The 27,781-nt window shown below is 40.5% G+C and overlaps 1 protein-coding gene across 1 annotated transcript in view; it reads right to left on the bottom strand.

Annotated features, from left to right (window-relative positions):
* Window positions 1–23,477: 23,477 nt before the first annotated feature.
* The window catches only part of BCAT1 (branched chain amino acid transaminase 1), a gene marked incomplete at its 3' end in the record, with an annotated part of 38,191 nt that continues 33,887 nt past the window's right edge, over window positions 23,478–27,781 (bottom strand). The window contains exons 9-10 of the mRNA XM_082279736.1: window positions 27,419–27,493; window positions 23,478–23,519 (exon numbers count right to left, since the gene is read on the bottom strand). Of these exons, the coding sequence (XP_082135862.1) occupies window positions 23,478–23,519; window positions 27,419–27,493 (117 nt within the window). The remainder of the gene's footprint in view (window positions 23,520–27,418; window positions 27,494–27,781) is intronic.

Genomic DNA, 27,781 nt, shown 5'->3' with positions numbered 1-27,781 from the left:
CTGGGGAACACTTACTTCTCAGTTAAAACTAAAATTTGTTTGTTTGTTTAAAAAGTGATTAAAAATAAAAAGAAGCCCATGTGGAAAAAACAACCAAATTTCAACCAGCTTCAGAGCCACCAGCTTAGTTACACTGGCTGATGTGCAAACACACATGGTAGACTAAATTATTTAGATTAACAGATATATGTCAGATATATTATGATGCAATTTATACATCAAAAATACTTATTAAAAAGAAGTCTCTTTTTAGTACCATAGCAGAGAGCAGCCATAACAGCTGCACTTCAGGTAATCTGGAAAGGCCACAGTAGCCTGTACACAGAGACACATCTTTCCAAAATGACCAGCAAAACTGAGGAATTGCAACAGCATTAGGCCTCAGCATCCAAGTTGCATCACTCAGCTGATCCACAGCTGCTGGTGGGTCCAGGGTAACCTGGTTGTGCATCTGAACTGTTGCATTCAAAGCTGAATTGAGGTTCAGGCTCTAATTCAAGTGCACTGAAATCACACAGACAAACAGCTAAAAGTCCAAGCCAACAGTAATGTTCATGACACTCATTATGTCCCTACAGGGAGCAATTACTGAGGACTGTAACAGGCCAAAAGAAAGGTGATGTCCTCTGTCTCAAAAAGCTCTAATTTCATGGCAAGACAATAGAAGATCACTAAGAATAAATCAGAACAAAACCCCATGGCTGGAAAAAGAGGAACTGGGAACTAATTTCTATTCACATCCTTGATGTGACTTTGTGATTCTTGTCATCTCAGTTTCCCTGACATATATCTGTGTCTTCCAAAGGGAAACAAAAATCTTGAATCTTGCAGTTATTTGTTAATGATTGCAAAGCACTTTTAACCAGAGGGAAAATCTTGGCTGACACTATGGAAGCACAAAGGGACCATAATAAAGCCTAGATGTTTGCTGAAGGTTACCCTACTGTGACAGTCTCTGGTGGGTGCAGGTGGCTCTTGTTCACACCTTTGGCCCCTGGCTTTGGCAAAATGTCACCTGGAGAGTTTCTGGAGCATTTCTGGAATGTCTTGAATGCCAATTGCATTTGAGCAGTTGGTGCAGAAGCCTCAGTAACACCTGAGACACGGAGCAAGCCACCAACAGCTCCAAGATACCTGGCAAGCATAGCATTGGCACAGCGGTATCTCAGTGTTTAATCTCTGGCTGAACACAATCAGACAGGGCTGGAGTCAAAAGGATTTTTAAATGTTGTATTCAGAGAGAGCTCTGTATCATGGGGACAGAAGATCATCTCTAGTGGATCCATGGTAGAGATCCTTTGTTTTTTATTTGGAAGGATGACAAATATTTTATGTGCAAGACCTTTTAATGCTGATGTGGCCAGAGGAAATGGAGAAGTTTAAATGGAGGACAACAGGAAAAGCAAAGTGTGACGTGTTGCTTACTCAAAGCTAATGAAGATGGGGCACAACAGTTCCATACAAAGAACTGTTTATGTCAACCAACACGTAATCTTAAATTTCCTGCCTGAGTCATTTTTTAGTATCTTTTTGTCCTCTTTGTCAGTCTCCACTGAACTGAAAAACATAAGCATGATCATGTTAAAAATACTTTTTTTCATTTGTAAGGAAACCCTAGTGACTCCAGATCTCTATATAGCACCACCATGGTTCACCACAAGCATGTCAGCTACCAAGAGCTGAAGCTGAAAGGTCATGCCAAGGGTTTTATAAGTTATCTGGGGCTGTGAAAAATAAGGGACTTGCTAACTCTGAAGAATAATTTAACTGAATACACTTGCCCTGACCCAAAGGTGCTACCTTTGGGAATGTTTCACGGTTTGACACATAGAACTGTTGAGCATCCAAAGACACCAACCTGGCTCTCAGTAACAGAACAAGTTCTGCTTCTCTGCAAACCAGGTTCTCACTGCATCACTCTCTGCACCCACATACACTTGGCTTCTCCCTGAGCATTGATAACAAACAAAGCAACACTCAGGGGACTTCTGTGATGCCTAGAATACTTCTGATAGACCAGCAATACCTAGTGGTCCAGGAAAACCAATCTCTCCCCTTTATCCACAGAGAACAGCTCTACACCAAGGTGCTACATTCATGCCCAAAAACCCCATAGAGAATTCATGCACTTAGGCTAATAGCTTTTCATAAAAAATAATAATAACTTTAAAAATCAGGTTTCTTGACACACAATACAATAAAAATGCATGTTTTTCTTCTTAAGCACATTTTAGCTTTTGTGAGCTTGTGTGAAAAGAGCCCATTATTAAGCCTGAGTTATTAAAGCAATATTAGAATTGCCCCTGCCCTTTTGTTAATTTGCTTGGCTTGGTGCACACATGGCATTTGTTTTATATCATGTGTGGAACTTGCTTCTTTAAAAAGTCTGCAGGTTTCAAATTCCTCCACTTTTGATAGATGTACTGTATGTACTGTTAGGTTTAAAAAAAGTTACAGGTGGCTGCTATTTTTCCCAATTCAGTCCACAAAAGCCTCTTTCTTAAAAGTAGTCCTTAATGAAAAAGAAAAGTAGAGCTACTGTATGTGAGGTTGCAAAGAACTCTGGTGGAAATATTTGGTGTTTACATTTTGCCGAACTATTTATACTGTGGACACATACTACACTAAAGGCTCTCTTTTCCCTGCATAATAGAAATCCTTGTGACTGAATTCTATATACTTAGTATGGTTTACATTTTTTATCCAGTTTTACCACATTTCATTCCGCCGTGCTTCCTACATGACTCTGTGAGTCTGTAGCAGAGCTGTATAATAGCAACACCTTCTGGAAGAAGGGAGACAGTGGAGAATGCTTTCTGGTTCTTGCAGCTTGTTGCACTCACCAGCCAGTGTACATTACTAATAAGGCAGAAGCTCAGAATAATAATTAAAATACATCTCTGACTGTATGTGCATTTATTGCTTCATTTAGCAGTAATTGAAAACTCCGTGTTGTTTTTTTTTTTTAATATCTTGTTCAGAGCCTTTTTGTTCAGAGTACTTTTAACAGTTAATATTCAGGTTTTTAATTACACCAGATTTATGGGTCTGAGTCTCTGCTCTGCACACCCTTTGTCTGATGATAAGAAAAAACAGAGGAGCACCCTGCTGCTTGGTGGCAGCAGCCACTTCTTCTCCCCTCAGAACAGCACGAGGTGCCAGCATGAGGAGGAGCATTCCCAAACCCATTCCCAAACCCTGCAGCAGAGCTCCCAAAACCACTGACCGGCAAATGATTTAACATCAGCCGAGTCTTACAAACTTAGATAAGCACCATAGCCTTCCTGGTGTCTTCATAAACAAAACTCTGCCCCTGAAGAGCCTTTAACTGCCTTTGGCATTGGGGCTTTTAAATTTTTGCCAAAAAAGACAGGCGGCCCTTTCTGAGTGTTGCTAGAAGACAGCTTTGCAAACACAAGTAGGAAACAGGGGGTGGGTGGCAGGCGGACTCCTTTGACTGTCTTTAACTTCGATCTATGGCAATATTTTCTTTTGCAAAGCACTGCAGAAAGATACCATTACAGTAGCAGTAGTAGTAGTAACGGCAGTAATACTAACAACAATACCACCTCTAATTAGATCTTTGAACAGAGGTGCAAGCAATCATTTTCACACCACTGCTGTAAAGATGAGTTCTACTAGAGAAACAGGGAGAGAAACTGAATTCCTTGGTGAAAAACACTATCAAAGAACAAGAGAGGGACAAAAGAGCTTCAACATTTAAACTTTGAGGCTACACATTTCAATCACAAAATTTGCTTTAATGGTACCAAACTAGAGAACAGCCTTATTCCAAAACACTAGGCATTATTGAGAAGAAGGATTATTAAATCCTGCAACATTCAGGCGGCTTGGAGGATGCAGGACTGAGAGTCCAGGTGAGCCTCATAAACCTGGATGCCTTTCCTCAGACAAGGCAAGTCACAGCCTGGTTCTTCCTGATGAGCAACGCGGGGTCACATCTGACAAGTTTTGATGATTTTGCAAAGTTAATACAAGATTTCCATTTTGCTTTTAATTTTCAAATCGTGTGTCTCTGAGCAAAATTTCCCCGTGTCCCTTGCTTTGACACTGTGTTTCTGTATCTTCCATGCCTCATTCACATCCTTGGTCAGGATTTCATTTTTTGGGCTATTCCCTTTCTTTCTGCACACCCTTACTTGTGTTCACTGCTGCAGTGCCAGCTCCTGCCCACCTAATAAAGAAGCCAGTGTACTGCAAAGCATGCACAGTGCAGCCATCATCCACAAAACACTCTGACTTAGCTCACTCCATTATGCAAAACAGCTCTGAGGAGAAGCCTTCTGGAAATGCAGAAACAGATTTTTCCATGATGGCAAAAAAAAAAAAAAAGAGCCCTGCAAGGTATGTTGAGGTGTGTCTGGCAGCAGGGGGAAGAAACTGTTTAAGAAAAATTGTTTGTCAATGGTTTTCATGATATGTCTGATTTTGGCAAAGCATCTGCGGGCTAGTGGCACCCACAACTGTCTAGCATGTGATACACCCCCCAGCTAATCACGGCAAACACACCCCACATCTTTCTAAGTAACTCCACGTCTGTACCTTAAAAAGCAGGGATCTGGGGCATGATCCTGCATGAGGGCAGACCGCACAGCACTAAGGAATCCATCACGGGCTGTGGGCAGCTGCTCAGTGTGGCCAGGTGAGGATAGCTATTGGAGCAGGATAGGGAAGGCCATATGGCACCAGCTGTGCTCTGGCTCCCAGCAGGACAACCTCTCCTCTAATGAATATAATTTCCACAGCATGCACAAGAGTGATTCGCTATTGCAATAAGCTGTTCTTGTCCTTTTTCTCACCTGTACCTGTCACCTTCGGGCTGCTGAGCTATCACACAAAAGAAAAAGACAATGCAATGAAAACTGCAAGGTCTGAGCCCTACACTGTGAAGGTGCTCCCTGCTGCCACCAAAAATGAGCGCAAAATTCTGTAGGGAAGCCTCTCCCCTGCCCCTTCTGCTTCATGTAAAGAAAGGCTGTGTCTGCCCCCCACACCTGTAAATGCCAGGAGCCATGAGGTGATGAGCCAGCAGGACTGTCAGAAGGTTGCTGAAGCCCTTCTCTCTGGTTCTGCCATTCCAGCCTCACTCCAACTGACATAGCTCCAGCATATCCCCTGAGCTGGGGAATGGGTTAATTCCAGGATGAGGGGAGTTTGTGACAAACCACAAACTAGACTGAGAATCCCAAGTGGAATTTTAACGCGTCTGGCCTGGGATCCTCAATCGTTGATAATGACAGGCATTACCTGACCCAGCCAGCTCGGGGATCGCGATAGCTGTTCTCAAGAATTTGCAAATCGTTCTCCAGTTCCTGGCTCCTTCCCTCTGACTATCTTGGCAGCCTGTTCTGGCAGCCAGACTATCTCACCTAAGACTTCTCCAGCTGGTGAAGCATCTTGGCGCTCCTGCCTCTCCATGCCCACACACTTTCATCAACTTCAGCAGTAACCCTTTTAAGTGTTATCTCGCAGCCCTAATTACTTCAAATACATTTTCTGCCTGACGGCGTCGGACAGGTGGAAACTGAGCGCCATCTATTGCTAACTAATAAAAGGCTGCTTTGGTGAGGATGAGACTACAGCCCTTTTCCAAAGGGAGGGAGCCTCGGCTGCGGGATTCCTGCAATCCAGCAGCATCCCCACAGCCACTGGAAACAATTCTACTTTGAATTGATGGTTAAAGCCTTGCAGTTTCCCAGGAAATACATCTCTAAGTTCAGGATGTGTCCCTAGCTAATTTCTTCAACCTGGAAATATTGTGAGAACCAGCTTTCCTGCAGTATTTGTACAATTATGTAATTATTTTTGCCCTGAAATATTATGGCATTAATCTCTCTCTGGTATTTATACCTAACACAGGCAGACCATAAAGCTGGTCTCTACACAGTTTGTAGCCCCAAGCCTTTGGCAACACTGGCTGTACCCCCTTTGCAACTGTGAGCAACTGGTGTGAAAGAAGTGAGTAACCTCCCAAGCAAGCATCTTCCCCCACTCATCTGTAGCCAAGGGGCCCTCCAAGAACCTGAGGAAGAGAGTAGTGGTCAGCATGGCCACTGGTGGGAAGAGGACTTGGTCATTTCCTTGTCGAAGGTCTTGGGACTTCCCTGCATGGATAAAATCATTCACAAATGCATATCCCTAATAAGACAAAAACTCTGAAAGTGCTATCAAGAGTCTAGGGTGGGTAGGTTTCCGTGACAGAAGCAAAAGCTGTATCTTTCATATACAACTTTTGAATGTATCCGAAATGATGCTAATTGTTAGCACCAGATGATGATGCTGTTAATTTCTGCTTCTCCCTTTAAGCAACTATTGCAATCTTTTTCCCAAAAATGCAAATATTTGTAGTGAGGACAAAGTTAGGAGGGTTGATGGGTAGAGATCTGAAAGCACTAAACCAAAGTACTGCTGTACACAAGCTGCAAAGACCAGGAGCAGGTTGTCTAACTCTGTGATGTTTCCATTAGATATGGCTGCAAAGATTCCTGAGAAAAGGAGAGAGTAAAGATGACAAAAAAAGGTGACCAACACCACTTCAAAGTGTCTGCAGTCATAAAGTTGGGACATCTTCAAACTGTTGGAAAAAAAAATATCCCTGATACAGTGTAAACAGCTGTGTTTGTTACAAGCTCCATAATACCTGCTACCTTTTTTCCTAAAGCTCTACATGCTGTAGAAGGGAAAGAATTATTTTTAAACATTATTTTTTAGCACATATGATGGAGATGAAAGGTGAAATATGTGTATCAGACAGTTTAAAAACAGAAAAGCCAAGGAAGAGAGATGTTCGGTTTATTTTGCAAAATAACCTTAGAATTTTTAAGGTTGTTCTGAAGGGTTCTAAGATCTGGCTCATGATTTTGGGTTAGGCTTTATTACTGATTCTAAAAAAGTCAACTTAAACTGCACAATCAGCACGCTAATAACTTCTTGCTTTTTGTAAATGAATAAAAACTGGTTTTCCTCACTAAGTAACAGAAAGATAAACAAGAAATCAAAATAAGAATTAAATAATTCAAATTCAGGTGTGTTCTCCTTGAGACTCTGTGATTCCCTCGGTTTAATATCCTGTAGCCCACAAAATTATTCACTGCTGCCCAGAAGGCAGGAGACCACTTTCATCTCCCAACACGTTAGGAGAACATGGGCTGGCTCACATGGCCCTGAGGCTGAGCCTGTCCCAACAGCTTTGAGTTTGACTCTGTTCTATCCCCATCTCTTTCCCTCTTCCCAGAGCCTCGCAGCAGCAGTAGCAGCAATCAGATTGTCCTGTCAGCATTGCCAGGAGGACAGAAGGTATGAGCACAACCTTATTATGGAGCAGATCTCACCCATCCACTGGCCAGGTCAAATTGAGAGCAATATGAAGGACAAGGCAAGACAGACTGCAGTGGAAAATATGTCCAGATCTGTCTGTGGCTGCTACTTCTACTAAAGGAAAGAGTGGTGGTCCTTAGACAGGATCCCCAGTGGGATGAAGAGACACTGAAGCAGACAAATATATTCCTGAGAGGACACCTACACATTGACTCAGCTCTGACACACGGTAGGTACAACATTACAGAGACACTTGGCCAATCCATCACCTCTCAGGCAGACAAGCACAGAGGGTTCAGGAGCAGCAACCCCACCCTGTGTCTGCCTAGGGTATCCTCCCACCAGAATTTCACTGAACAGACCATCGTAAAGGCTGAATTTGGCTGAAATTCAAACAGCAAAGGATTAAAAATTACTTTGTTATGAATATGAATACTGCTGGTAATAATCTGGGGAGTAGTAATGAAAAAATAGAGATTGTGGTGTAAGAAACTAAACTTACAAGGCAGCACTCATGGGATTAAGATGATGATGGTTGTGGTCCACTCTTAGGTAGACTGTCCCAAATGCTCCCCTTTGTACATTATTTCAGTATAAGAGGAATTTTATTTCGGTTTTTGTTTGGTTTGGAAGAAACATAGTACTAAAGCTTTTAAGTAAGTACAAAATTAATTAATACTGTTGTGTTTCTTGGCAGGACCAACATAGAAGGTTTCATGTTGAAATACACTACCTCTGTTCTCTGTATTTGGTTTAGCCTTTTTTTTTTTAAGAGGACAGGGTGCTGGATGGCAGGGGACAGAGAGGATATTTTTTTGTTTGGAGGGTTGACCTATTTTTTTTCCTACACCACATTTAAAGCTGGGAAGGTAACCAAAACAAGATCCAACTTCCCAGCCTATCAGCGAAATTCTCGTATCAGATAAATAAGTGGTTATGGGTTAAAGCAAAAATGGTTACAAATTACCTTCTGGAGAGGTACTCCAATCTGCTCCAAAAAGTAAGGTGGTAGAAGCAGTTACGGATGAAGGAAGGATATTCTAGTTTAAAACAAATCACAGTACATTACAAAAGCTCTGCAAAGCCTGTTCTAGCTCACACAAGCTCCCAGGGCTGTCAAGAAAACACCAAAGACCCGAGTCGCCTGGGATCAGTAAGTTTAAAGGCAATCTGTTCTTCCTGAGCTATGAGAGTCCTGTGAGACTAGGACTCCGTTCCAAACTTCTGCTAACAGCAATGCCAGCTAGGAGCATGGTGAATTGTGATTTCCCCAGCATAGCTGTGCCAACCGAAGCCCCAAATGACTCCGTTGTTCTAGCAAAAAAAATGTGCTTTTCCTTGTACAACTTTTCCTGTGCAAGGCTTGGCCAGGTATGGTTTTACTGTATAAACACCAAATGCAGTTTCACTGGCAGATCTGCAGGCGTCTGTCTGCACTGATGAAATGCCCCTAAGCACAGGCACAAGAGCACAGTATGTCACACTTTGGTTGTAAGCAGAGATGAAGGTTGATTATGTACAGCAGGTCTAAAAATCCATTGCTCCCTCACAGAGGCTTTGCTGTTCTCTTTGCGGTGTTGTGTTTACTCAGAGGGAGCTGTTGTGAACTGAAAATATGCAAGGTTATTTTGTTTTTCTTTTGTGCATGGAAAACACACTTCTTGCATTCCCTACAATTTCTAGGGGAGGGGAGAACTACACACAGCCCTCGATGGATGTCTTTCTTCTTGTAGGAAGAAAGAGCCAAGCAGGCATCTCAAGTTAAAAGAATAATTTGCTTAGAATTGCGATGAAGAACCTAGAGTCATTCTGCCTGCGGAAATCAGAGGGGTCACAACCTGATTGCTGGAGACAAGGCAAGTTTTAGGTGCAAGATATACGAAGAAAAGTTGGGAGTTCAGTGTTTTATCAGGGAACAAATGTTCCTGCAGTTCAGGCATTTGAAAATCGCATTAACCTGGAAAAGCAAAAGCAGCAACAAGATACAGACATGAACGTAATAGACACTGACTGCAGTGGCTCCAGGGCAGATGCCAGCTCTTACTTCTGCAGTGGAGGTCACTGAAGAACCTTTTTGGTTCTTTTTTCTTTTCCCTTTTTCTTTCAAACCAGCATTATATCATATGTTTAACCAGAAAAAATAGTTCGCTCATGAGCAGGAAGGAAGAGGCCAAACACGGGTCTTACTCTGGGTGTCTCAGCCACTTTACCACATCTTGTACTCCCCAAGATTATCTGGTCAGTTAAACACTTGTGGTGACACATAAAGGAGCAAGAAGGCAGCTGTACAATAACCTCCTTGTGGAGGGGACTTTGCTGCAGGCACAGTGAGCAGAGCCAGCCTGACCACATCCTCACCTGGCCAGGCAAGAGGCCACAATGCCCAATTCTTCACTAACACACACAGAGGTACCAAAGGGCTCTTGCAGTTACGAGCTCCACATGCAGCCAGGCAGTTTTGGAGCTGAAAGACTTTGGATAAGTCACTGAACTGCAGCTCAAGTCCATCTTTTCTCTCTGAAGCAATAACTAAAATGTTGTTTTTTCCACAGACGGCTGCGGGGTTTCCCTGTTGTGTGGGCTTGGGTCAAGATCACAAAGCTAAACACAGTAAATGCTTCAAGTCTCACCTGTGTGGGTTCTTTTACTCTGTGCTGGTTAGTGACATAAAAGAACTTTGTATTTGCAAAACATCTGGTCCTCAATTAGGAAAACTGCATATGCAAAAATTATGGCCACTAGACATGCAGGCACAGAAACCTGACTTTCTGGAATAGACTCCAGAGTCCTTCTTGCAACTTGCCTTCCGCCCCTGAGGTTCAAGTTGTGTTTGGTCCCCATGCACAAAGGAGAAGGGCTTAAATTGGCCAGACACTCTTATGAAAAACATAGCACTGTGCCCAGATGCCTGATGTTGGCATAATTAATTTGCTTCTGAACACTCATAATCCCAGAAGATATCACCTGGGATTCAGAGTGGAACATTTAGGCAATGCAAACTCTTCCAACGTTAGGTGAAAATGAGCTGGGTGTTTATTTGTTTAAACCAGAATCCATACTGTAGGCTGAAAAGGCCTGGAATTATAGAAGGTTTGGCCATGCATAAGCTTGATTTTTCTTGCATTTAAATGTCACTGTCAGCTGTAGGCAATGTTCCAGCTTGTGAAGTTTTACTGAAACTGGAAGCAACACTGAACTTGGCAGAAATGTGATTGTAGAGTTTAATTGAAAGAATAAGCCTGCTATTACAAATTAATGTGGAGAAGGCAGCCATGGTGGAATCTGTCTTCAGGTCCATATGGTCCTCCACTGCTCATTGATCATACAGCCTGTCATGCATTTACCCTCACAGGAGTCACTCTGTTTCTGGGGAGATATTACCCCCATTTTACAGCTGGAATATAGGAGCTAGGAGGGTTACCTGTCTTTCTCAAAGGCACAGAAAGGAACTGATCAAAGATAACTGGTAATCTCTTCTTCCTTTCCAGATTGCTTATAATTTTTCCCTAAAGAAAATCACTTATCTGATAAATTTATATTATGTGCTGCAGAGAAGTGCATATTATGCACACCATGAGAAGCAGTATCTTTTAAAAATAAATCATTACAAGCCATCCTGGTTTCTGCAATTTACTGTAATTGCAGTTTGATTTTCAGTGTTCCTGTGAAAGATCTCAAACTTACCATCTTATGACTGAATGAAATAGCAATTGTTAAAATATTCTTGGTTGATTACTGATGATCTGTGGGTCATAATTTTCTTTTTTTCCCTGAAAAATTACTTTTCAGTTTTCATTTTTTACAATGAAAACTGTACCACTTTCTGGCTACCAGCTCTACACAAACACAAAATTATTTTTCCTGATGATATCTGTTTTATCAGAGAAAAAAACAGGTTAGACAACTCTACAGCAGATGAATTTTGCCCTGAACTTCATATATAATTTGATGAGAGTTTCACTGAGTCAAACACCGGCTCTCCTTCATGCTGCTTAAATTGCAGTAACAGATAATAAAGCCTTGCTCATGCTAGTCTCTCTTTCCAGGAAAAAGTTGCCACAAAGAGGCTGTGGGGCTTGGCAGAGATATGCACGTGTTCAGAAAATAAAGTTGGGGTTTTAATATGATCTTATCCTGTAAAACTGGGGGGATTTCCCTTTTGTCAAGCTGAAATTTTGCCTTATTGACATCTCTCTTAACTTCTGGGTTATCTCAGTATTAAAAACTTGTCGATATTAGACATACACAAAAATGGGGAAGTAACACAGATGTTGATTTTTTTGTTGTTGTTGAAATGTGAGTGAAATGTGGAATAAGGAGACTTCCTTTGTGCCACTTGGATATACCAGCGTAAGGGAATCCTTCCAGGGGACTCTGAGAGCCAAAGAGCTAAGAGGTACAATCAAGCTCTAAGATTCACCCCAGTAGATGTAAAACATTGCAAGGTAGGAATTCAATAACATTTATCTCTCAAAAACAGGCAGCCATCTGACCTAAAAATGTGCTGATTGGTTATGGTCCATATGCATAATACCAGCCTCAGTTACAAGGCTTTCATGCACATATTGTTACATAAGCCTCTGCCCAGGCTGGCAGATTGCAGTCTGGATTCCCTTAAGTAAAAAAATAAATATATAAATTGTGCTTTGCCTCTTTAGGAAGTCATACTGCACAAGGAAAAAGGTGCAGCATTTGGGGTCTCACTAGATTCCTTCCATGACACCAAAAATATAGGTAATCAGGTAATACTGTGTCTTCAACTTGTTTATTTGTTCAAAAGCCTTATTTCAGGAGTGTGATGGGACCAAAAGCCAGAGGTTCCTCAGTCAGAATTCTTCCAGTGTGCTATGCAAGCAAAGCCTACATTCCCAAAACTGTGTTGCTTTGCTCCTTCAGAAAAACAGGCACAACACCAACTTTCTTTGCTTCCCACCTTAACACACACAGAGGCTACAAACTCAGCAGTCTGAGAAGTCCTTGGCACAGCCACTGAGAAATCTGCAGAGCTTTGGATTAGTGACTCACCTGACAGCAGCTATTAGCACTTCCCAGCCTAACACAGGCACCGATGACGAAAATAGTGCAAAGGGAAATGTTATTTCTCCTAGCAAGGCAATGTGTCTTGGATAACCAACTCTTGTTCTCAGCTTCACAAGCCAAATGATGACTTTGCAAGTGGAACTGTGTGGCGATTGCTGCCACCTGACGGCAAAGCAAACATTTTGATTACAACGGAGGACAGGTGGGATCTGTCCCCACTGCTGAGTGACTGACCCATTCCTTCAAAAGGAGACCTGTCCATGGAAAAGTGATTGGCAGCTGGAATTAGGGAGGATTTCTAACCTTGAGCTTAGATCAGGCTCAACTACTTTTTCCTCAAGAGCCATAAAAATATTCCACCTGCAAAAGGAGGGAGTAGCAAAGGGTACCTGTGCTATGAGTTATGCGTAGAGGTGGGTGTTTGCCAGAGAGCACTTTCAAGACAGGAATATAAACAACTGACAAACTTCTCATATTTTATGTTCTTTGCATGTTACAAGGATAGATTCTGCAGTGGAGGATGGGAATGATACGAAGTTTATAAGCATTTAAAAGCAATGTGAATCTTTGCTAGTAGGATCCAGAGCAATAGGATGGTCAGAACCCCATCCCTAGAGGTAAGAAATCCTACGGCAGCAGGCTGATCTGTGACATTTTCCTGCAAACTTTAAAGCACTAAGGTTTCCTAAATAGATGGGTGTATTTTCCACTGTCTTTGCTCTAGTCAGTTTTCAGACATGCCCTCATGATGAAGATACAAAACCTTCAGAAGGTCCTTTCTTATCCAACCTGGGGCTTCACAGTAAACCAAATATTATAGACTTCATTGAGGCACAAGGCTTGTAAGGGCTAAAGGAAGGTTAAAAAAAAAGTTAACCCAGAATTCAGCAATGACTTAAGCAAGGTCTGGTGCATAAAATTTAAGAGCCATAATAAAAGTGGCAAGCACCTGGGAGATACTCAAATCCTGACTTTTCATAGGGGCTGATTCCTTAACTGGCTTCAGTTCCTTGCAAGTGCTGCTGTAGGTAAGAGAGCAGCCCTGCTCTTCCTATGCATGGCACCCGGCCATGTGCTTTTGCCTTCCTGTGGCCAAGCAGGGATCTGGTCACCCTTCAACTGGTATAGTGCCAGCAGTGCCACAAAGGGAAGGTCGGGGATAGGGCAGCTGGAAAGGAGTGAACCATTCTCTTCATCACACTCAGAGCACAGAAGTCACCTCAAGTTAGGTTCTGAGCTAATACCAGCTGTAGTCTCTGATGAAACTGGTGTTTCCACTGGCTCTGCTTGGTGATGTACTATGTCAATGACACCTAAAAGGCAGCTAAGTCAAAGTCTGTTTTCAGGCTGTGGTGTGGTACATTAGATGAATTTCATCCCTGTCAAAATAAGGTCAGAACTGCCCTGGCTGTTTTACAGGGGATGGTGTTTCTGGTAGTGGCAGCCTCCCAGCCCATATTTAATTTGTATATCTATATAGGACAGGTACAAAATCAACTCCCTCATACATAACAATCGTGCAAAGCACACAATTCCAGATCATGCCTTAGCTGCACCTGCACAGGCCCCATTTAGACCAGAGCTTTGCCTGCATCTGCCTTTGGGCAGACCCTGAAGGTTCCCTGTATACTTGCTGTGTACTGAGGATGGCTGGTCTGCTCCTGAGCATTTGCAGAATGCCCCTTCAGATTTCCCACCTAGCAAATCAGTACTGAATTAATCAGCTTTTTCTTTGAAAGGCTATGTCTTGTAGGCTGTGAATATGCACATGTGCCTTACAGAAGTAACTGTTAAGACAACTTAAAATACTATATTACTTATGTTGTGTCAAAATTTAAAGTTTTGGTGCACTTTACAGTCTGTGGTTAGAACTCACCCATTTGAAATATTTTGTTATGCGTGTTTCTGCTTCAGTTAGGTATTTAACTATTTATCTCACAAATACTCAGTTTGGTTAGGATACTTTCTTTGTGTATGAGTTTTCTTTACACCATGCTAAAAAAAAGGGTTAACTTACAGCACCATCAAAGTTAAGGATAATTGTCTAAATACCACTAAGAGCTTGAATAAACCAAAGTGAACATTCTGAAAGAATTATGTCATGTGCAGAAGGAGAAGTATTAATAAACAGAGGTTATTCTGAAATAATTTCAGAAGAACAGTTTCCTTGAATGCTCAGAATTCAAAATCCCTAATTTGTACAGATACAATATAGTATCAACTGCAGGTGAAGCACGACAAACATTCTCTTACCTGCCATTAAAAATCATCCCCTTGGGAAATAGAGTAGTAGACACACCTTCCATGTTCTTGTATTTTCTTTTACAAGTTCATTATTGGAGAAGCATCCAGAAAAACAAAGGTGCTACTACAGAAAATTTTGCTCTTCTTGGCCAACAGGGTAATTCATTAGCAGCTGTTAAAATCACCACTGTGATGCCACAATATGAGAACACTTAGCAAAATTAAAGGGAGAAGAACAGCTTAAATTCAACACTTTTGTTGATATGCTCTCAAAGCCGGCACTTCTAATTCTGACTGCCTATATTGGAATCCCCAAATTTGTTTTCATGCCTTCTTTATATGAACACAGTGCAGGTTATTTGCTTTCTGCTCTGCCCTCTCACTGTATTATTTTAAAACAGTGGGTTTGGGTTTTTTTTGGTCACATCAACTTCACAAGAGTTTGTACCCTGGATCAAAGTCCTCAGAACTGGTACTCTACAGCCCCAACAACACAGTGCTGGTGGTGTTACTGCAAGTGCTTTATCAGACAAAGCTATTGCCAGCTACTGAGATGTTTCAAATGGGAGGAGAAACAAAAAGTCTTTTGAAACTTTGCTAAAAGGCACAGGTCTGTCTCTGAAGCCCAATCAGCACCTTGTATGATCAGTCCTCAACTTACTACTACTTGGGATAAGTGAGTTTTGAAAGCTGGAGCTCAAGCTAGAGTTAGGATTAAGAAAGATTCCCTCAGGATGAAAGGGGGAGAGGCCAAAACACAGGAAAAAAGTCAGATTCCGACATACTAGGTTCATTCTCCCAGCAGTAATTAATAACTCTTAGTACTTACCTAGCTAAAGCTTCTTTAAAGTGTCCTGTACCCATGCCAGCTTTCTCTGAAGTCACTGAGAACCACACCAGGTGGAAAATGTACCCTTATGTTTACTTTACCACAGCATGGATCAGCACTACCTTTAATCACAGTATTCCCTGCACTGGAAAGGGGGAATACGTGAAGTTTTTTGGTAAATATAGCCACCACACATGGCAAATGTCAAGATTTTAATGACACTCACTTTCAGTACTTTCCATCTTCAAAAGGCTTCCCACTGGCTGACATACTTTGGAGAAATGACTGTTCAAAAATGCCCTGTGAAGTAAGTGCTCCAAGTATAAAGCTGTTTTCTGGCATTCTCCCCCTTGACTTCATCACCCACAAACCCTTAGAATGGGAGCTGTATTCAATCACTGCTACACAGTCCTGGCACATCAAAAACTGTTTCATGACTACATGGTTAGCAGGTAGGTACTTTTGCTGCTTAATTTGTCCAGCATTTTACTGTAAGTGAGATAACTGGCTCAGCCTCCAGGCTTGGCAGGGTAGGTGCATGTCTGCCACTTGAGTCTTGCTTTGCTGTTCTTACATGCCACACTTCATCCAGGAGCTTTTTTTTTTTTCTTTTAATCCAGCCTTCAAGAATTTATTTCATAGCAGCTCCCATCTATGGGATCATTACACTTAGTTAACTGTACTCAACACTGATGATTTCATAACACGCCACAAACAGGTGCCAATTAAATTCCTTTATTGGAGACAGAAACATTGCATAATTACAGATTTGATGAGGAAAACTGCAAATAGTATAGACTGTTTCTACTGCCAGCAAAATACAGCTCTTAGAGGATTTATAGACATACAAATATAGTGCTTCTTTCATGCCAGATGGTCAGTACGTAACAATGCCATTAGGAGCGCTTAATTGTGCTTCTACAAAACCTTTAGAGAAGAATGAGGTAGAGTTTCCTTTAGTTTATCCAGTACTTTTTCACACATCTGTCCTTTACTGCTTTTTATATACTTCAGATTCTTGTAAAATACCCAGTTAACTTTCAACATTTAAGAAAACAGAGACCCTTCAGAGGTGTTTACTTCTCTCTCTATAAGCTGCTAATTTCCCACTGCTTATGTGCTAAAATTTCAGTAACTACTACTGCACCCTTCTAAACGCCTCAAAGGTCAAGTAGATCAGGACTTCTGGCTTTCTCAATTTCTGCCTCGACAGAAACTGTTTGTATATAGCTTCAGATAAAACTCTTGTCTCCATTATGGCAAAGAACCTTTTACATTTTGTCACCCAGTGGCCAAGGTAAGTCTAAGCCGTCTCCCCGGGAGATGAAGGGAATAGATCCACTCTTTGTGAACATCCTTGACTATGAAATAGTGTTAATGATGTGTTTGCCTCCTACTTGCAGTTCTAGTCAACCACTGGGCTTAATACAAATTATGGGAAGAGAATACATCACTGACCTGTCAGATGGTACAGAGCATTACCTGTTTGACCAAATACTCCACCATTTTACAACATATAAAGTATGTTGCAGTTTCAGTTAAGATACAGGGGCCCAAGTTATGAAAATGTAGGCTCAGATGTAGGTATTTAAGCAACTGAGTAAGAGCATTCTTAAATATCAACACCAATCTCTGATCCTGCTTGACTTTTGGTGTACCTGGGTAGTCTCTCAGTTGGACTGAACAAGAATGGTAATAATGTTCTTCTGACTTCCTGCCCTCACTGACCTGATGGGTATTTTTACTCTTGCTCCTGGCATGCCTGTTCTGGACACAGCAGACTTCACTTACTGCTCTGGCATTTGCTGCAAGCATTTAGTCCTTACTGAAAGTACAAGTAGGGTGCAGTTATTACACCTGAAGTGATCACGATTCTAGTGGCAACTGAATCATAGTGAACAGGGGATTTGGCATACAGAAAGGTGATTACATAAAGAATGTTTGCTTTCTTCCTATAAGCTACTGAAATATGATAGTGTAAGATAGTAGTTCAGCAACACTGTACCGGAATTCTAAAATGAAAAACAAAATTTTTATAAAAAGGCGCAAAGTTTAAAAGATTCCATGTTCATACCTTGATCACTTTGATCATACAATGAAAAAAAATCTGTTTCTGCAAGACAGTACCGCTTGAGATAAGCTTCTGAGCTCCTCCACCTCTCCCTGACATGACTGCTCTAAGCCTGACAGAATCAAGAACCATACAGTTAGTGTTAAGAGAGCCAGCTCTTAGAAACTTCCCAAACTCTTGCTTAGAAAAACAAGCAATAAGTTTATTTTATCAACTATTCCCTGCATTTTACCTCTTTGGTAAAAACCAAAAATGGCCAGTGTTGGTAAACCATTTGGAACACTAGCCAAATACTTCCACAAAGTTGTCTTCTCTGTTTCTACCTTAACTTTACCCAGAGATACTTTAAAGGCTTAAAATTCTATATCAAGGTCTTAAATCCTCCTTAAGGTCTTCCCACGAACATGAATTTTAAGAGACTTTTCTTTTTTAAAAGCACGGCATGAAAATGCAGGATTGTGGTAAAAATCAGACACGATAAATTAAGTTTTAAGATAAGCAAAGATTATAAGTTCATGTTCAGAGAGAGTCATGCTGTTACTACTGGTGAATATAACTACCATTATTTTTAGTATATTTGGTTGTGGTTAACCTTGCTAGAGTGATTAATGAGGCTTCTCTTTATCTGAGCTACTAATTCCAAAACTTAATTCCATATCTATTGACTAACCTTATTTCAAATCGATTTACTACTGTAATTCAGTATTGTTCCTCATCTGCTAAGTCCTAATATACCTGACTGTTCTTGCTCAAGGTAATGCCAGGTTAGTTTTGTTTACAGAGATGGGGATATATTTGCCAAGTGTACTATAGATGGCACTCAGATTTTGCACAGTCAGAGAAAATATCCTGGAATTCCTACTAATAAGCATCATGCTCAAAGCAAGGCATGGACAGGAGGACTGCTACAACAGTATTTTTCACCAATGCAATGCCAGTATTCTCTTTTGCTCTTATGGCTAAAAATACAAATAACTTATTAAGACGCTTCTTAGCTTAAATGATTTAGCACCTATGAATTATCTTCCCAAATCTTGAGCACAGAGAAAAAAATACAGTAAAACATAGGTCTTTCACACTTCCAAATTGGTAAGCATTGCAGTTCAGCAAATTTTTGGTCAAGATTGATGAAGAGGTCTGTCTCAGTGCTACATGACCAAGTGCACCTCTAAAATAGTCCCATGCTTTACATTGAGAGGTATCATGATTCCTTCAAGCATCACTTTTTAATAGGACAGCCCAGTTTGAGGTGAATTCTCTTGTCAAGATCATTCTATATTCTAATTTTTTTATTTCTGAACTACGTATGTTACACATTTACGGGTTTATGCAGCAAACCCTGCATGTATTTCTCATTTAAATAACATTTTTCTCCGCATAATCAAGTTAGTCTATTCTAATGTAATGCTTGAAATACTGGACTTTACATGGCATCTTTCTTGTTGCTTAAAAAGCTTTTTCTGGAAAGTTTAATTTGATCTGTAATAAAATAAGGTTTTATGCAAAAGTTTGGATTAGAGTTAAATGTGGTGTAAGTGGTAGTACTGCTACTCCGCACTTACAGAGTTTAGATAACTTATCCAGTCAGTGGCAGTCTGTTCAGGGATTACATGTTCCAGTGGTAAAGCACAGTTCTGATCCCTCAAAACCTGGAATATGAAAAAAATCTACTCTTTTTTTTTTTTTTTTTTAACTTTTACTACTGCTAAAAGCAAGAAGGATGCCAATTTGCTTAAATAGTCACTTTTAGATATGAGACAACAATAGAAGGCTGGGGGAAAAGGGGTTCAAGTCTGTGTGAAAGGGAGAGAAAGACAACAAGGAGCAGCTCTCTCAGGGCATGCTCAGCCATCATTACAGCTGCCACTCTCAGGGTATCAGCTTGCCACCAGAACATTAAAATTTACCCTCAGTAGGGTGGATCCCATGCAGAGAAAGACATTGTACCATAGTCTGCCAGGCTGTGCCACCATCCTTGTACATCTCTGTGTTCTATTCCATAGCAAGGCACAGTGAACAGACAGTTCACACTCAGAAATCTGCTGGGATTATGCAGATTGTTTTGGAGAGGCCATTGAATTCAAGAGGGTTCCTCCTTTAATTAAGCAGCTCTGAGATCAGTCTCAGCTGTTTTTCTGTCTACCTCTTGGAAGGCAGACATTTCAAATAACTTGCACTCCAAATGACTTTCAAGTATCATTTTTCCAAATTACCATTTTTCATGCCTGAGGATAAATAATATAAAATAAGTATACAGGAAAGGATCTATGGTATCTCTATGCTGAATTAGGCAAACCCAAACAAGAGGTCATGTACAAAGAGGAGTGGCTGATAACTGCTTTTTGGCTTGAAAGAGTTAACAGGTGTAAACAACAGCTGGGCAGAGAGATCCCACTACCTTGCTTTTGTCTTATCAGACTTCTCTTCTATATCCCAGAAAAATCATGTTTTCTTTGCACTGCTAGGGACTGAACAGATTATCTACCCTAGGAACCTTTTTTAGCATCCTCACCTGGGTCTGTCCTTGTAAATTCTCAGCGAATTTGCCCTCACTGCAGTTAACAATCTGCTTAAGTAATGCCAATTGCTGAAGCCATAAATCTTGGCACCAGAACAGCTTGTATGAAATGCCAATTTCATGAAAATTCTGTTATTTGAAGGATTTTTTTCCTAGGCATGGATCACGCTAACCAAACTGAAAATTAAGGACATGCTCAATACTGAAAATAATAATCAAAAGAATGAAGGGGAGAAGAAAGAACATATGAAAATTAGATTTCATTATTATCATTTTAAAGTACCAGTGTTTGTAAAACATAAGCATGTGAAAGGCTGAATCTCATTTGATCAACCCAATTAAACATTAAATAATTGCAGCCAATTATGCAAATACCGCACAACAATATTAATTTGTTGATCTTTTTTGAACAGTTTCAAATTCTCCTAATGTTAGACTATCTTATGTCTTAAATGATCAATTACCAGAACCGTAACTAAGTGATGAAGAATGGATAATTGCCTAGTTATGATGTACCATACTCTTTCTATGTAAATCTGTTGCAATTAAACAAATAGGGCACATGGAGAAAAGATGTGCAGATGTTCTTTTACAATCTGTTATTAGCTCAGGGAATACCACAGTTCCCTCCTAAATTTTACAAGCGAAAACAAGGAGAATGCAATATCAAATACTGATTGTTATTTACACATATTATTTCTTTCCTTTGGTTAACAGGATAGAATGCAGTGCCAGAATTCAGACTAGGACAGCATTCAACACCAGAAGAATTCCCTGTACTATACTGACCTGTCAGCTCTCTTACTTAGGTTTCAAAGTTTAAAATCTATAACCTATTGCCCTGGATTCCACTTGGAAACAAGCACAGCTTTGAGTTGATGTAGCCAGAGTAAGGCAATTAACCAAGATATTAAAGTCAACAATTAACATACACACACTCCACATTTTCATTCTTCCCTGCAAGAAAAGACCACTCATTTCTGTGGGTCATTCCACTATCAACTCTCCTCATTTTGAGGTCTCTGTCAGCAAAAAAAAAAGAGAGGTGTCCCTCTGGTCAGTGCAGGAGACAGTGCAAAGCACAACAAATGAAACCACCTGGTTTCTTCATGTTAAATGACTTGCAACCAATTTAAGAAGAGTTTTATGCAACTCTCAGGTTTACATTTCAGTAAAATAATTCTTCTAACTGGTCCTTATTCATTCTGCCCAGTGAATAGATTACTGCTGGTATACTGAGGCCTTCATGGGGATTTTCGATATACGGTATCATATATCAACTCCATCAAAGTTGAGATGGTAAGGTATTGCACAACCACTCTGCCATGCATCTGAAGTTAGATATTTTCATTTTTCCTTTTGCTGCTAAATCAAAGATGAACTTAAGGGAAAGATTAGATAGTTCAGTACCAGTAAGCCACATACGGTTGCTCATTACATAATCTTTAGACAGCTCCATGCCACACTCTGGTTAAAGGCACTCTAACTTCAATACTGGTCTCGTTGGATAAAACTCTCTACCCCATGCTGCATCTTGACATATTCCCCATGTTAATTTTTCCACCCATCTAATGAAATAAAAGGAAAAAAAAAAAGAAAAACCAGCAGCTTGTAACACATAGTAAGATAGTGAACAAAGAACTGCACATGATACAGATTCAAATGGTCACAACACTATGGCTACTGTAAGTGAAACAACATTTTGTGTTTGAAGTTGTAGTCTAAAGAAAAAAAAATCCATCAATTTTAACAACAGTTACATTGTCAGAGAGAACCTTCAACTGTTCTTCATTAAAAGATCAGATTGGACTGCAGTTAAAGACAAGAAAAGTCACGATCTGAGGGAGCAAAAGAAAGTGATGGCTAAGGAGGGATCTTCAAAATGTGACCAAAAATGAACAGGAAGCCATAAGGCTGCTCTTTAACAGCTGCATAAGGCATGGATGGTCCATTAGAAATGATACTTTCCTTTTAAAACTATGTTAACACATGCCAGTAACTACAAAGGACTTATAGAGCATGGGAGAGATACTGTTGGTCTTAAAAAATGTAAAGTGCTAAATTTTCCCCTTAATATTGGTGCATCTCTACTGCAAACTAGAACAAGAAATGTTTCACTTTTACTTCTTATAGGACTCCAATAAAGTGTCAATAAAGTTCCACTAGTTTTATACTGAAGTAGCACTTTGGAACATTGATACAGAATATGGTTATCCTTTTTGGCAAGAGGTATCTTAAAGCTGTTCAACAAAGCTGTGTGCAGAAGGAGAAAGCTAATAAATATTACAGAATGATTGTTAGTGAACATTTGCAGAACGAACTTCCCCAGCTATGGGCTACACGCTCTGTCTTGCTTCCAAAGCATCAAGACTGCATGTGAGAAAGCAGCATTATATGAATTATCTGCTTAACCAGAATGAAATCAGGGTTTGAATGAAATCTCTTTCCTTCTAGACATTTTCTGTTGACAACATTGCTTGTTCCTTAACAGGAAGGCCCTTCTACAGTACCTGTGTCAGTGGAGGCTGGATACAGCAAGTACGTGAAAGGGACAAGAAAAACATTTTGCTGACTTAAATTATGTGAGTGGATGATGAAAGAAATTCCTCAATCCAAAGTTTTGGTTGCTGTGAAGAATGGTTCAATTTTCACAGCCAGAGTTGTCTAATCTCATTTTCTAGACACTCACCTGGAAGGCAACACTGTGTCTGCAGAACCCAGCTCTGTGCTAGGCCAAAAGGGAATTTTTGTCTCAGCAGGGCCTGACCCAGCCTTTAAAATCATGTCTAGAAGGATGTACTCAACTATTAGAGAGCTATGCACTGCCCAGGCAGCCACTGCACATCCCCATGGAGGAAAAGGCAATAGGCCAACAGGGACTATCTTGCAGGCTAGACTGACTCAGAATTTTGGGCTAAAGGCCAGAGTTATTGGACAGAGTATGAGGGCATCTACCAGGCTATGCAAACTCGGGAATCTCCCATACAAGCAGAGTATGAAAGGAAGGAGTGTATGGCTAAACCTATTTGTTTCCCAACTACAGAGCAAAAGGCAGAATAATGTCAACAGAACCCTGTGGGCAGCTAAGAGGCAACACCCTCATGTGACACATGTTCTGCTGATGGTGGCAGTAAACAAACCAAACTGAAGAGCAGTTGAAGAGCATTTTACAAGTTTTCAGACTGTATATAAGGAGGCACTAAGAAAACTATTAGGAAAGTTCTATTGCTAACATTTAGCACCTCTACCAAGAAGACAGGCTTCTACCAACAGGATTACAGTAGAAATCAAAATGATTGTGTTCATATTTGCCAGATTGTGGAAACAATCATCCTGGGGAGCAAACTGATACTGAGACTATGCTACGCACTGGCAGCTACAGAAGTTGTCATTACTCAGATGTCAGGTCTGTCTGCAGGGTCTGGACTCTGCCACCTTCATGACACCAGCACTGCCCAATCGCTGTCTTCTCTTCCATACTGAAACAAAGCAAAAAATGGAGTTTAAGAATAAAAGTTAAAAGAACCAGTGTATGTTTATGATAACTTCTTAGGTCTATCCTCAAAAACATTCATATCCATTGCTCTGGAGAGTAGTTTACATTATTTCTTAAGCCATTGCTTCTGTCTTTGATTTGGCACAGCCTAAAGATAGCTTGCTTTATCCATATTACAATAGGTGGTTTAGGAAGGGGCAATGCTGATACTCATTTCAGATGACACAGAACAGTCCTGCTTCACTTCCACCAGTTTAATGCAGTTACTCCCTGAGGCCTGCTCACTAATTCACTCATAAGTATGCCCCTGCTCAAGCTCCAATAAACAAACACATTTTATTTTATTTCTTTTTATTGTCAAGGTGGCTTTTTATTATGACATTCTGATTGAATGTGAAATAAAACCATCACAAATCCCACAGAGTACAATTAGGGAGAATTGTAATCCAAAATAAAACAAGTTGTCTTTCTGTATACAAACGAATGAGATCAACAAGCAGAAATGAAGGCAACCCATGGCATGCAGCCATATCCCTTCCAGGGGAGGATACAGCCCCAAGGCAGCACTTTTGATTGCTAGACTGGTTCCATGTTCTAAAGGTCTGTCACCAGTCCTGTAAACAATGCTCCAGATAGACCCCAAAACACACCCAGGGCTCAAGAAGGTAAATAATTCAGAGGTGGAAAGACAGCAGCAGATGGGAGTAGGGAGTCCTTTCCCTTATAGTGTTATGTTCAGGGAGCTTGAAAACACTTTCAATCAAGAAATGAAGACTGATTTTAGAAGCTTTATGTAGGCTAAAAAGATCACCTAATTTCTCCACAGAGGAAAAAAGGAAGTTCCTCTGTACAGGTTCTGCACCAGCAGGAAAAGAGATAACAGATCACTAAAAGCAGGGAAAAGACAACAGCTCCAAATCAGGATGAGCCAGAAGAAACACACTTCTAGATCCACAAAGGAATGGTGTTCAGTGTGCTTGTGTTTTACTCTTTACTCTAGCAGGCAAGGCCTCTAACTGACCTTCACAAGTATCACATCTACTTTTTCTTTTCATTACTAATTCTGCTGTTCCTATTCTGCAGTTGCAGTTATTTGTAAATTTTGCTATCTTTAGGCAGTAGTATCATCTAATGTTCTGATACAGAAATTGTTGCAAGTACTAGTCTGAGTTGCCATTTGACTACAGTTTGCATCTGCTTCCAGAATTAAAAGGGAAATTAGGATGTGATACCACAATGAAGATCATTTCTTTCTGCAAATAAAAGCAAATTTGGCTTCCTTTTTTAATTCTGTCAAGGGCTTTGTGACCTCAGGCTAGTCAATCCCATCCCTCTTCCACTGTCAACCACCTCCAGGTCATTCTTTGTAAAAATTAACACATACATTGTCCTTTCCTGGTTGTTTTCCACTGACCTACCCAGAGAAAGAAAAGGGGTTTGATTAAATGTCTCTTCTCTGCTGCTTTGACTGCAGTGTTTAAAGGTATTTAATAACATGTAACATAAGCAATCTGTCTGACTTTCTATCCATCCCTTCGAAGTTGCACCTTAATCTATGTTTTAAAGGGCATAGCAAAAGCTTGTTTATTCTCAAAGAATGGATGTAAATCCACAGAAAAATCTAAGTGGTATTTCAGTGTGAGTATTCCCAGAGAAAGAACCTCATCCCTAAATCTACTAACTCAAGCAGCTATGGAAGAGTGCACTATTACTAACTCATTCATAAACACATCATTAATTTATATAATGTACATGCTTTAATTTGAAGTCTTTATCAGCCTTCAGTAATCACGATATCTACTCAGAGACAGGAAGGGAAATGTGTATTGCAGTGCCACCACTGTCTCTCTTAACTGGCATGAGAAATTGAATCAGTTCTGCCCATGAGTTTCTAATTTGTCACTCCAGCTCTGGTTCCACTGAACAGCTGTTCACATCCAAAGACATCCTGTTGAACATGGCAGACTTGCAAAAGAACAATGGACAGCATGAACACAGACTTGGAAACATAATACTGAATAAAATATGAAAATAATAAAAGCAGCATGTACTGTGCACAAGAGAAGGGGTATAATGACAGTGGATATGGAGCTTGCATCTCTTGGACACAGGTTCACATGCAGGACATAGTGGTACTGAGAATTTTTGGTTTTTTACAAATTCCCATTGTTCAACATGAAATGGATACACTGCCCCAGTTTTCCTGGTAGAGAATATAGAAGATCTTGGTCAAAGATTCTCCTCTGACATTTTAAGAATACTATATAGTCCCTTTTTTGTGCTGCAGCATTGTTTTCTGTGCGACATCCTGGGGTCCTTCCAAATGAGCCCATCTCTCCACAGGTAGAGAGGTGAAGAAACACAACCAGCAACCACTGATTGACTCTTATAAGGGAAGCAACCATCAGTCTCTTTAAAATCATGTTTTCAATGATTATGTGTTCTAACTCTCCTGACTTTTTTAAAGAAGGAAGAGAACCCAGAAGTAAGCATATACATAATGGTCCAGCATTTTTCCAGGAGTAACAAATTTACTCCTGGCATGTAACTGATGAACTCAGACTATGTACACAGCTGAAAGGTGAAAAGGTCCATATCAACAGGCAAGTAAAGTGAAAAGGTCCAAGAAAGATACTGTGTAGTAACAATCCACACTTTTTCAGCCTCCTCCTGAGCCTTGGTCGGTGGTGGAAAACCACGGTGATAACTCAAGAGGCAACAGGCAGGAACTGATGCCCAGGAAGTTCCACCTGAACATGAGGAAGAACTTCTTCATTGTGCAGTGACCAAGCACTGGAACAGATCGTCCAGAGAGGCTGTGGAGTTTCCCTTACTGGAGATATTCCAAAACTGTCTGGGCACAATCCTGCGCCATGTGCTCTGGGATGGCCCTGCTGGAACTGGGAGGTGGGACTAAATGACCACAGTGGGCCCTTCCAGCCTGACCCATTCTGAGATTCTGTGACCAGGGAGGGCATGGAAGGATGCCTCAGGGAAAAGACTGGATAAACTTGTCTTACACTGCTCACTATCTCAAGGGAGAAAGACACAGACCACAGGATTACCAGCAGGAAGTTTAAAATTTTAGTAGCAAATCTAAGAACGCTTTGAGCCAAAAATGTAGAATGGAAACCATCAGAATCAATTTGAAGAAATCCTGACAATACTGCCAAGCAACTGCTATCAGATCTTAAATAAAGGGGCTTTGTAAGGCCCTTGAAGGGCCAAGACCTTCTCCTATCCCCAAATCCCTCACACCATAAACTACACTAAATAAGGAAAAAAACCCAGGCAACTTAAATAAGAAGGGCCATCACCTGCTGCTCATTGACTTTACCTGAAATGGTACTGGTTCCTATGCCCAGACATGGAGATAAAGCACAGATTCCAAACAGACATTGATATTTAGCAAATGTCAGATGACGGAACTGTTTTAAGAAGGAGAAGTGACTATTTGATTGGAAAGATAATGAAAAATGGAAATGGTGATCAGCTGGCTGCACCCAGTGAGTGTTTATTCCTCACCCATCTCTTTATTGATTAACCTGTACTCACTTGTGATTGTGGTTAAGATGCTTCATAATCCTGTCTTTTTCCCTTAAAAAGCAACCTCTAACAACAGCATTAGATTTCACTGATAACAGCAATATCTTGCAGCTCTTATGCAGCTTCCAAGATGAATAGGGAAAAGTTATACTATACTTCATTGCTATCATACTTTCTCAAGGAAAGAAAATTGGCAGAATAATCACAGCAGACAAAAGAATCTATATTATTATATAATGTCACCTATAGCATCACTACCAAAAAGATTATTTTCCAAAGCTTTAAAAAGTTCACCTTTTACTATTTTATCTCATTATAGAAGAGGAAACACCTTACCTGGATATCACTTAGCTTATTCAGGAAACGGGTTGTTAACTCAGGCCCATTCTCCATAGTTGGAATGTGCAAGTGCTGGCATGGAATAAAGGAGAGGGAGAAGGGGACAGAAAGAGAATAACATGTAATAATAGCTTTACATATATATGAATACCTTACGGTTGCCAAAAATTTTAATAAATATTTATCATACTGGCTAGCCCTCCTTATGAGTAGGCAAGGGTGGTTGGTTTTGGGATTTTTGTTGGAATTTTGTTCGGTTGGTTCTTTTTAAACAGGAGGGCATTGCTGAGCCAGTGAAAAGTTAGAGAGTTAAATTGTTATGCTGTTGTTCAATAAAGGCAAATCTAAGCCTTCCAAGAG

Source organism: Coloeus monedula (assembly GCF_965178545.1).
Source record: "Coloeus monedula genome assembly, chromosome: 4".
NCBI lineage: Eukaryota > Metazoa > Chordata > Aves > Passeriformes > Corvidae > Coloeus > Coloeus monedula.
The sequence above is the reverse complement of the archived record's forward strand: the minus strand, read 5'-3'. Positions and strand labels throughout refer to the sequence as shown.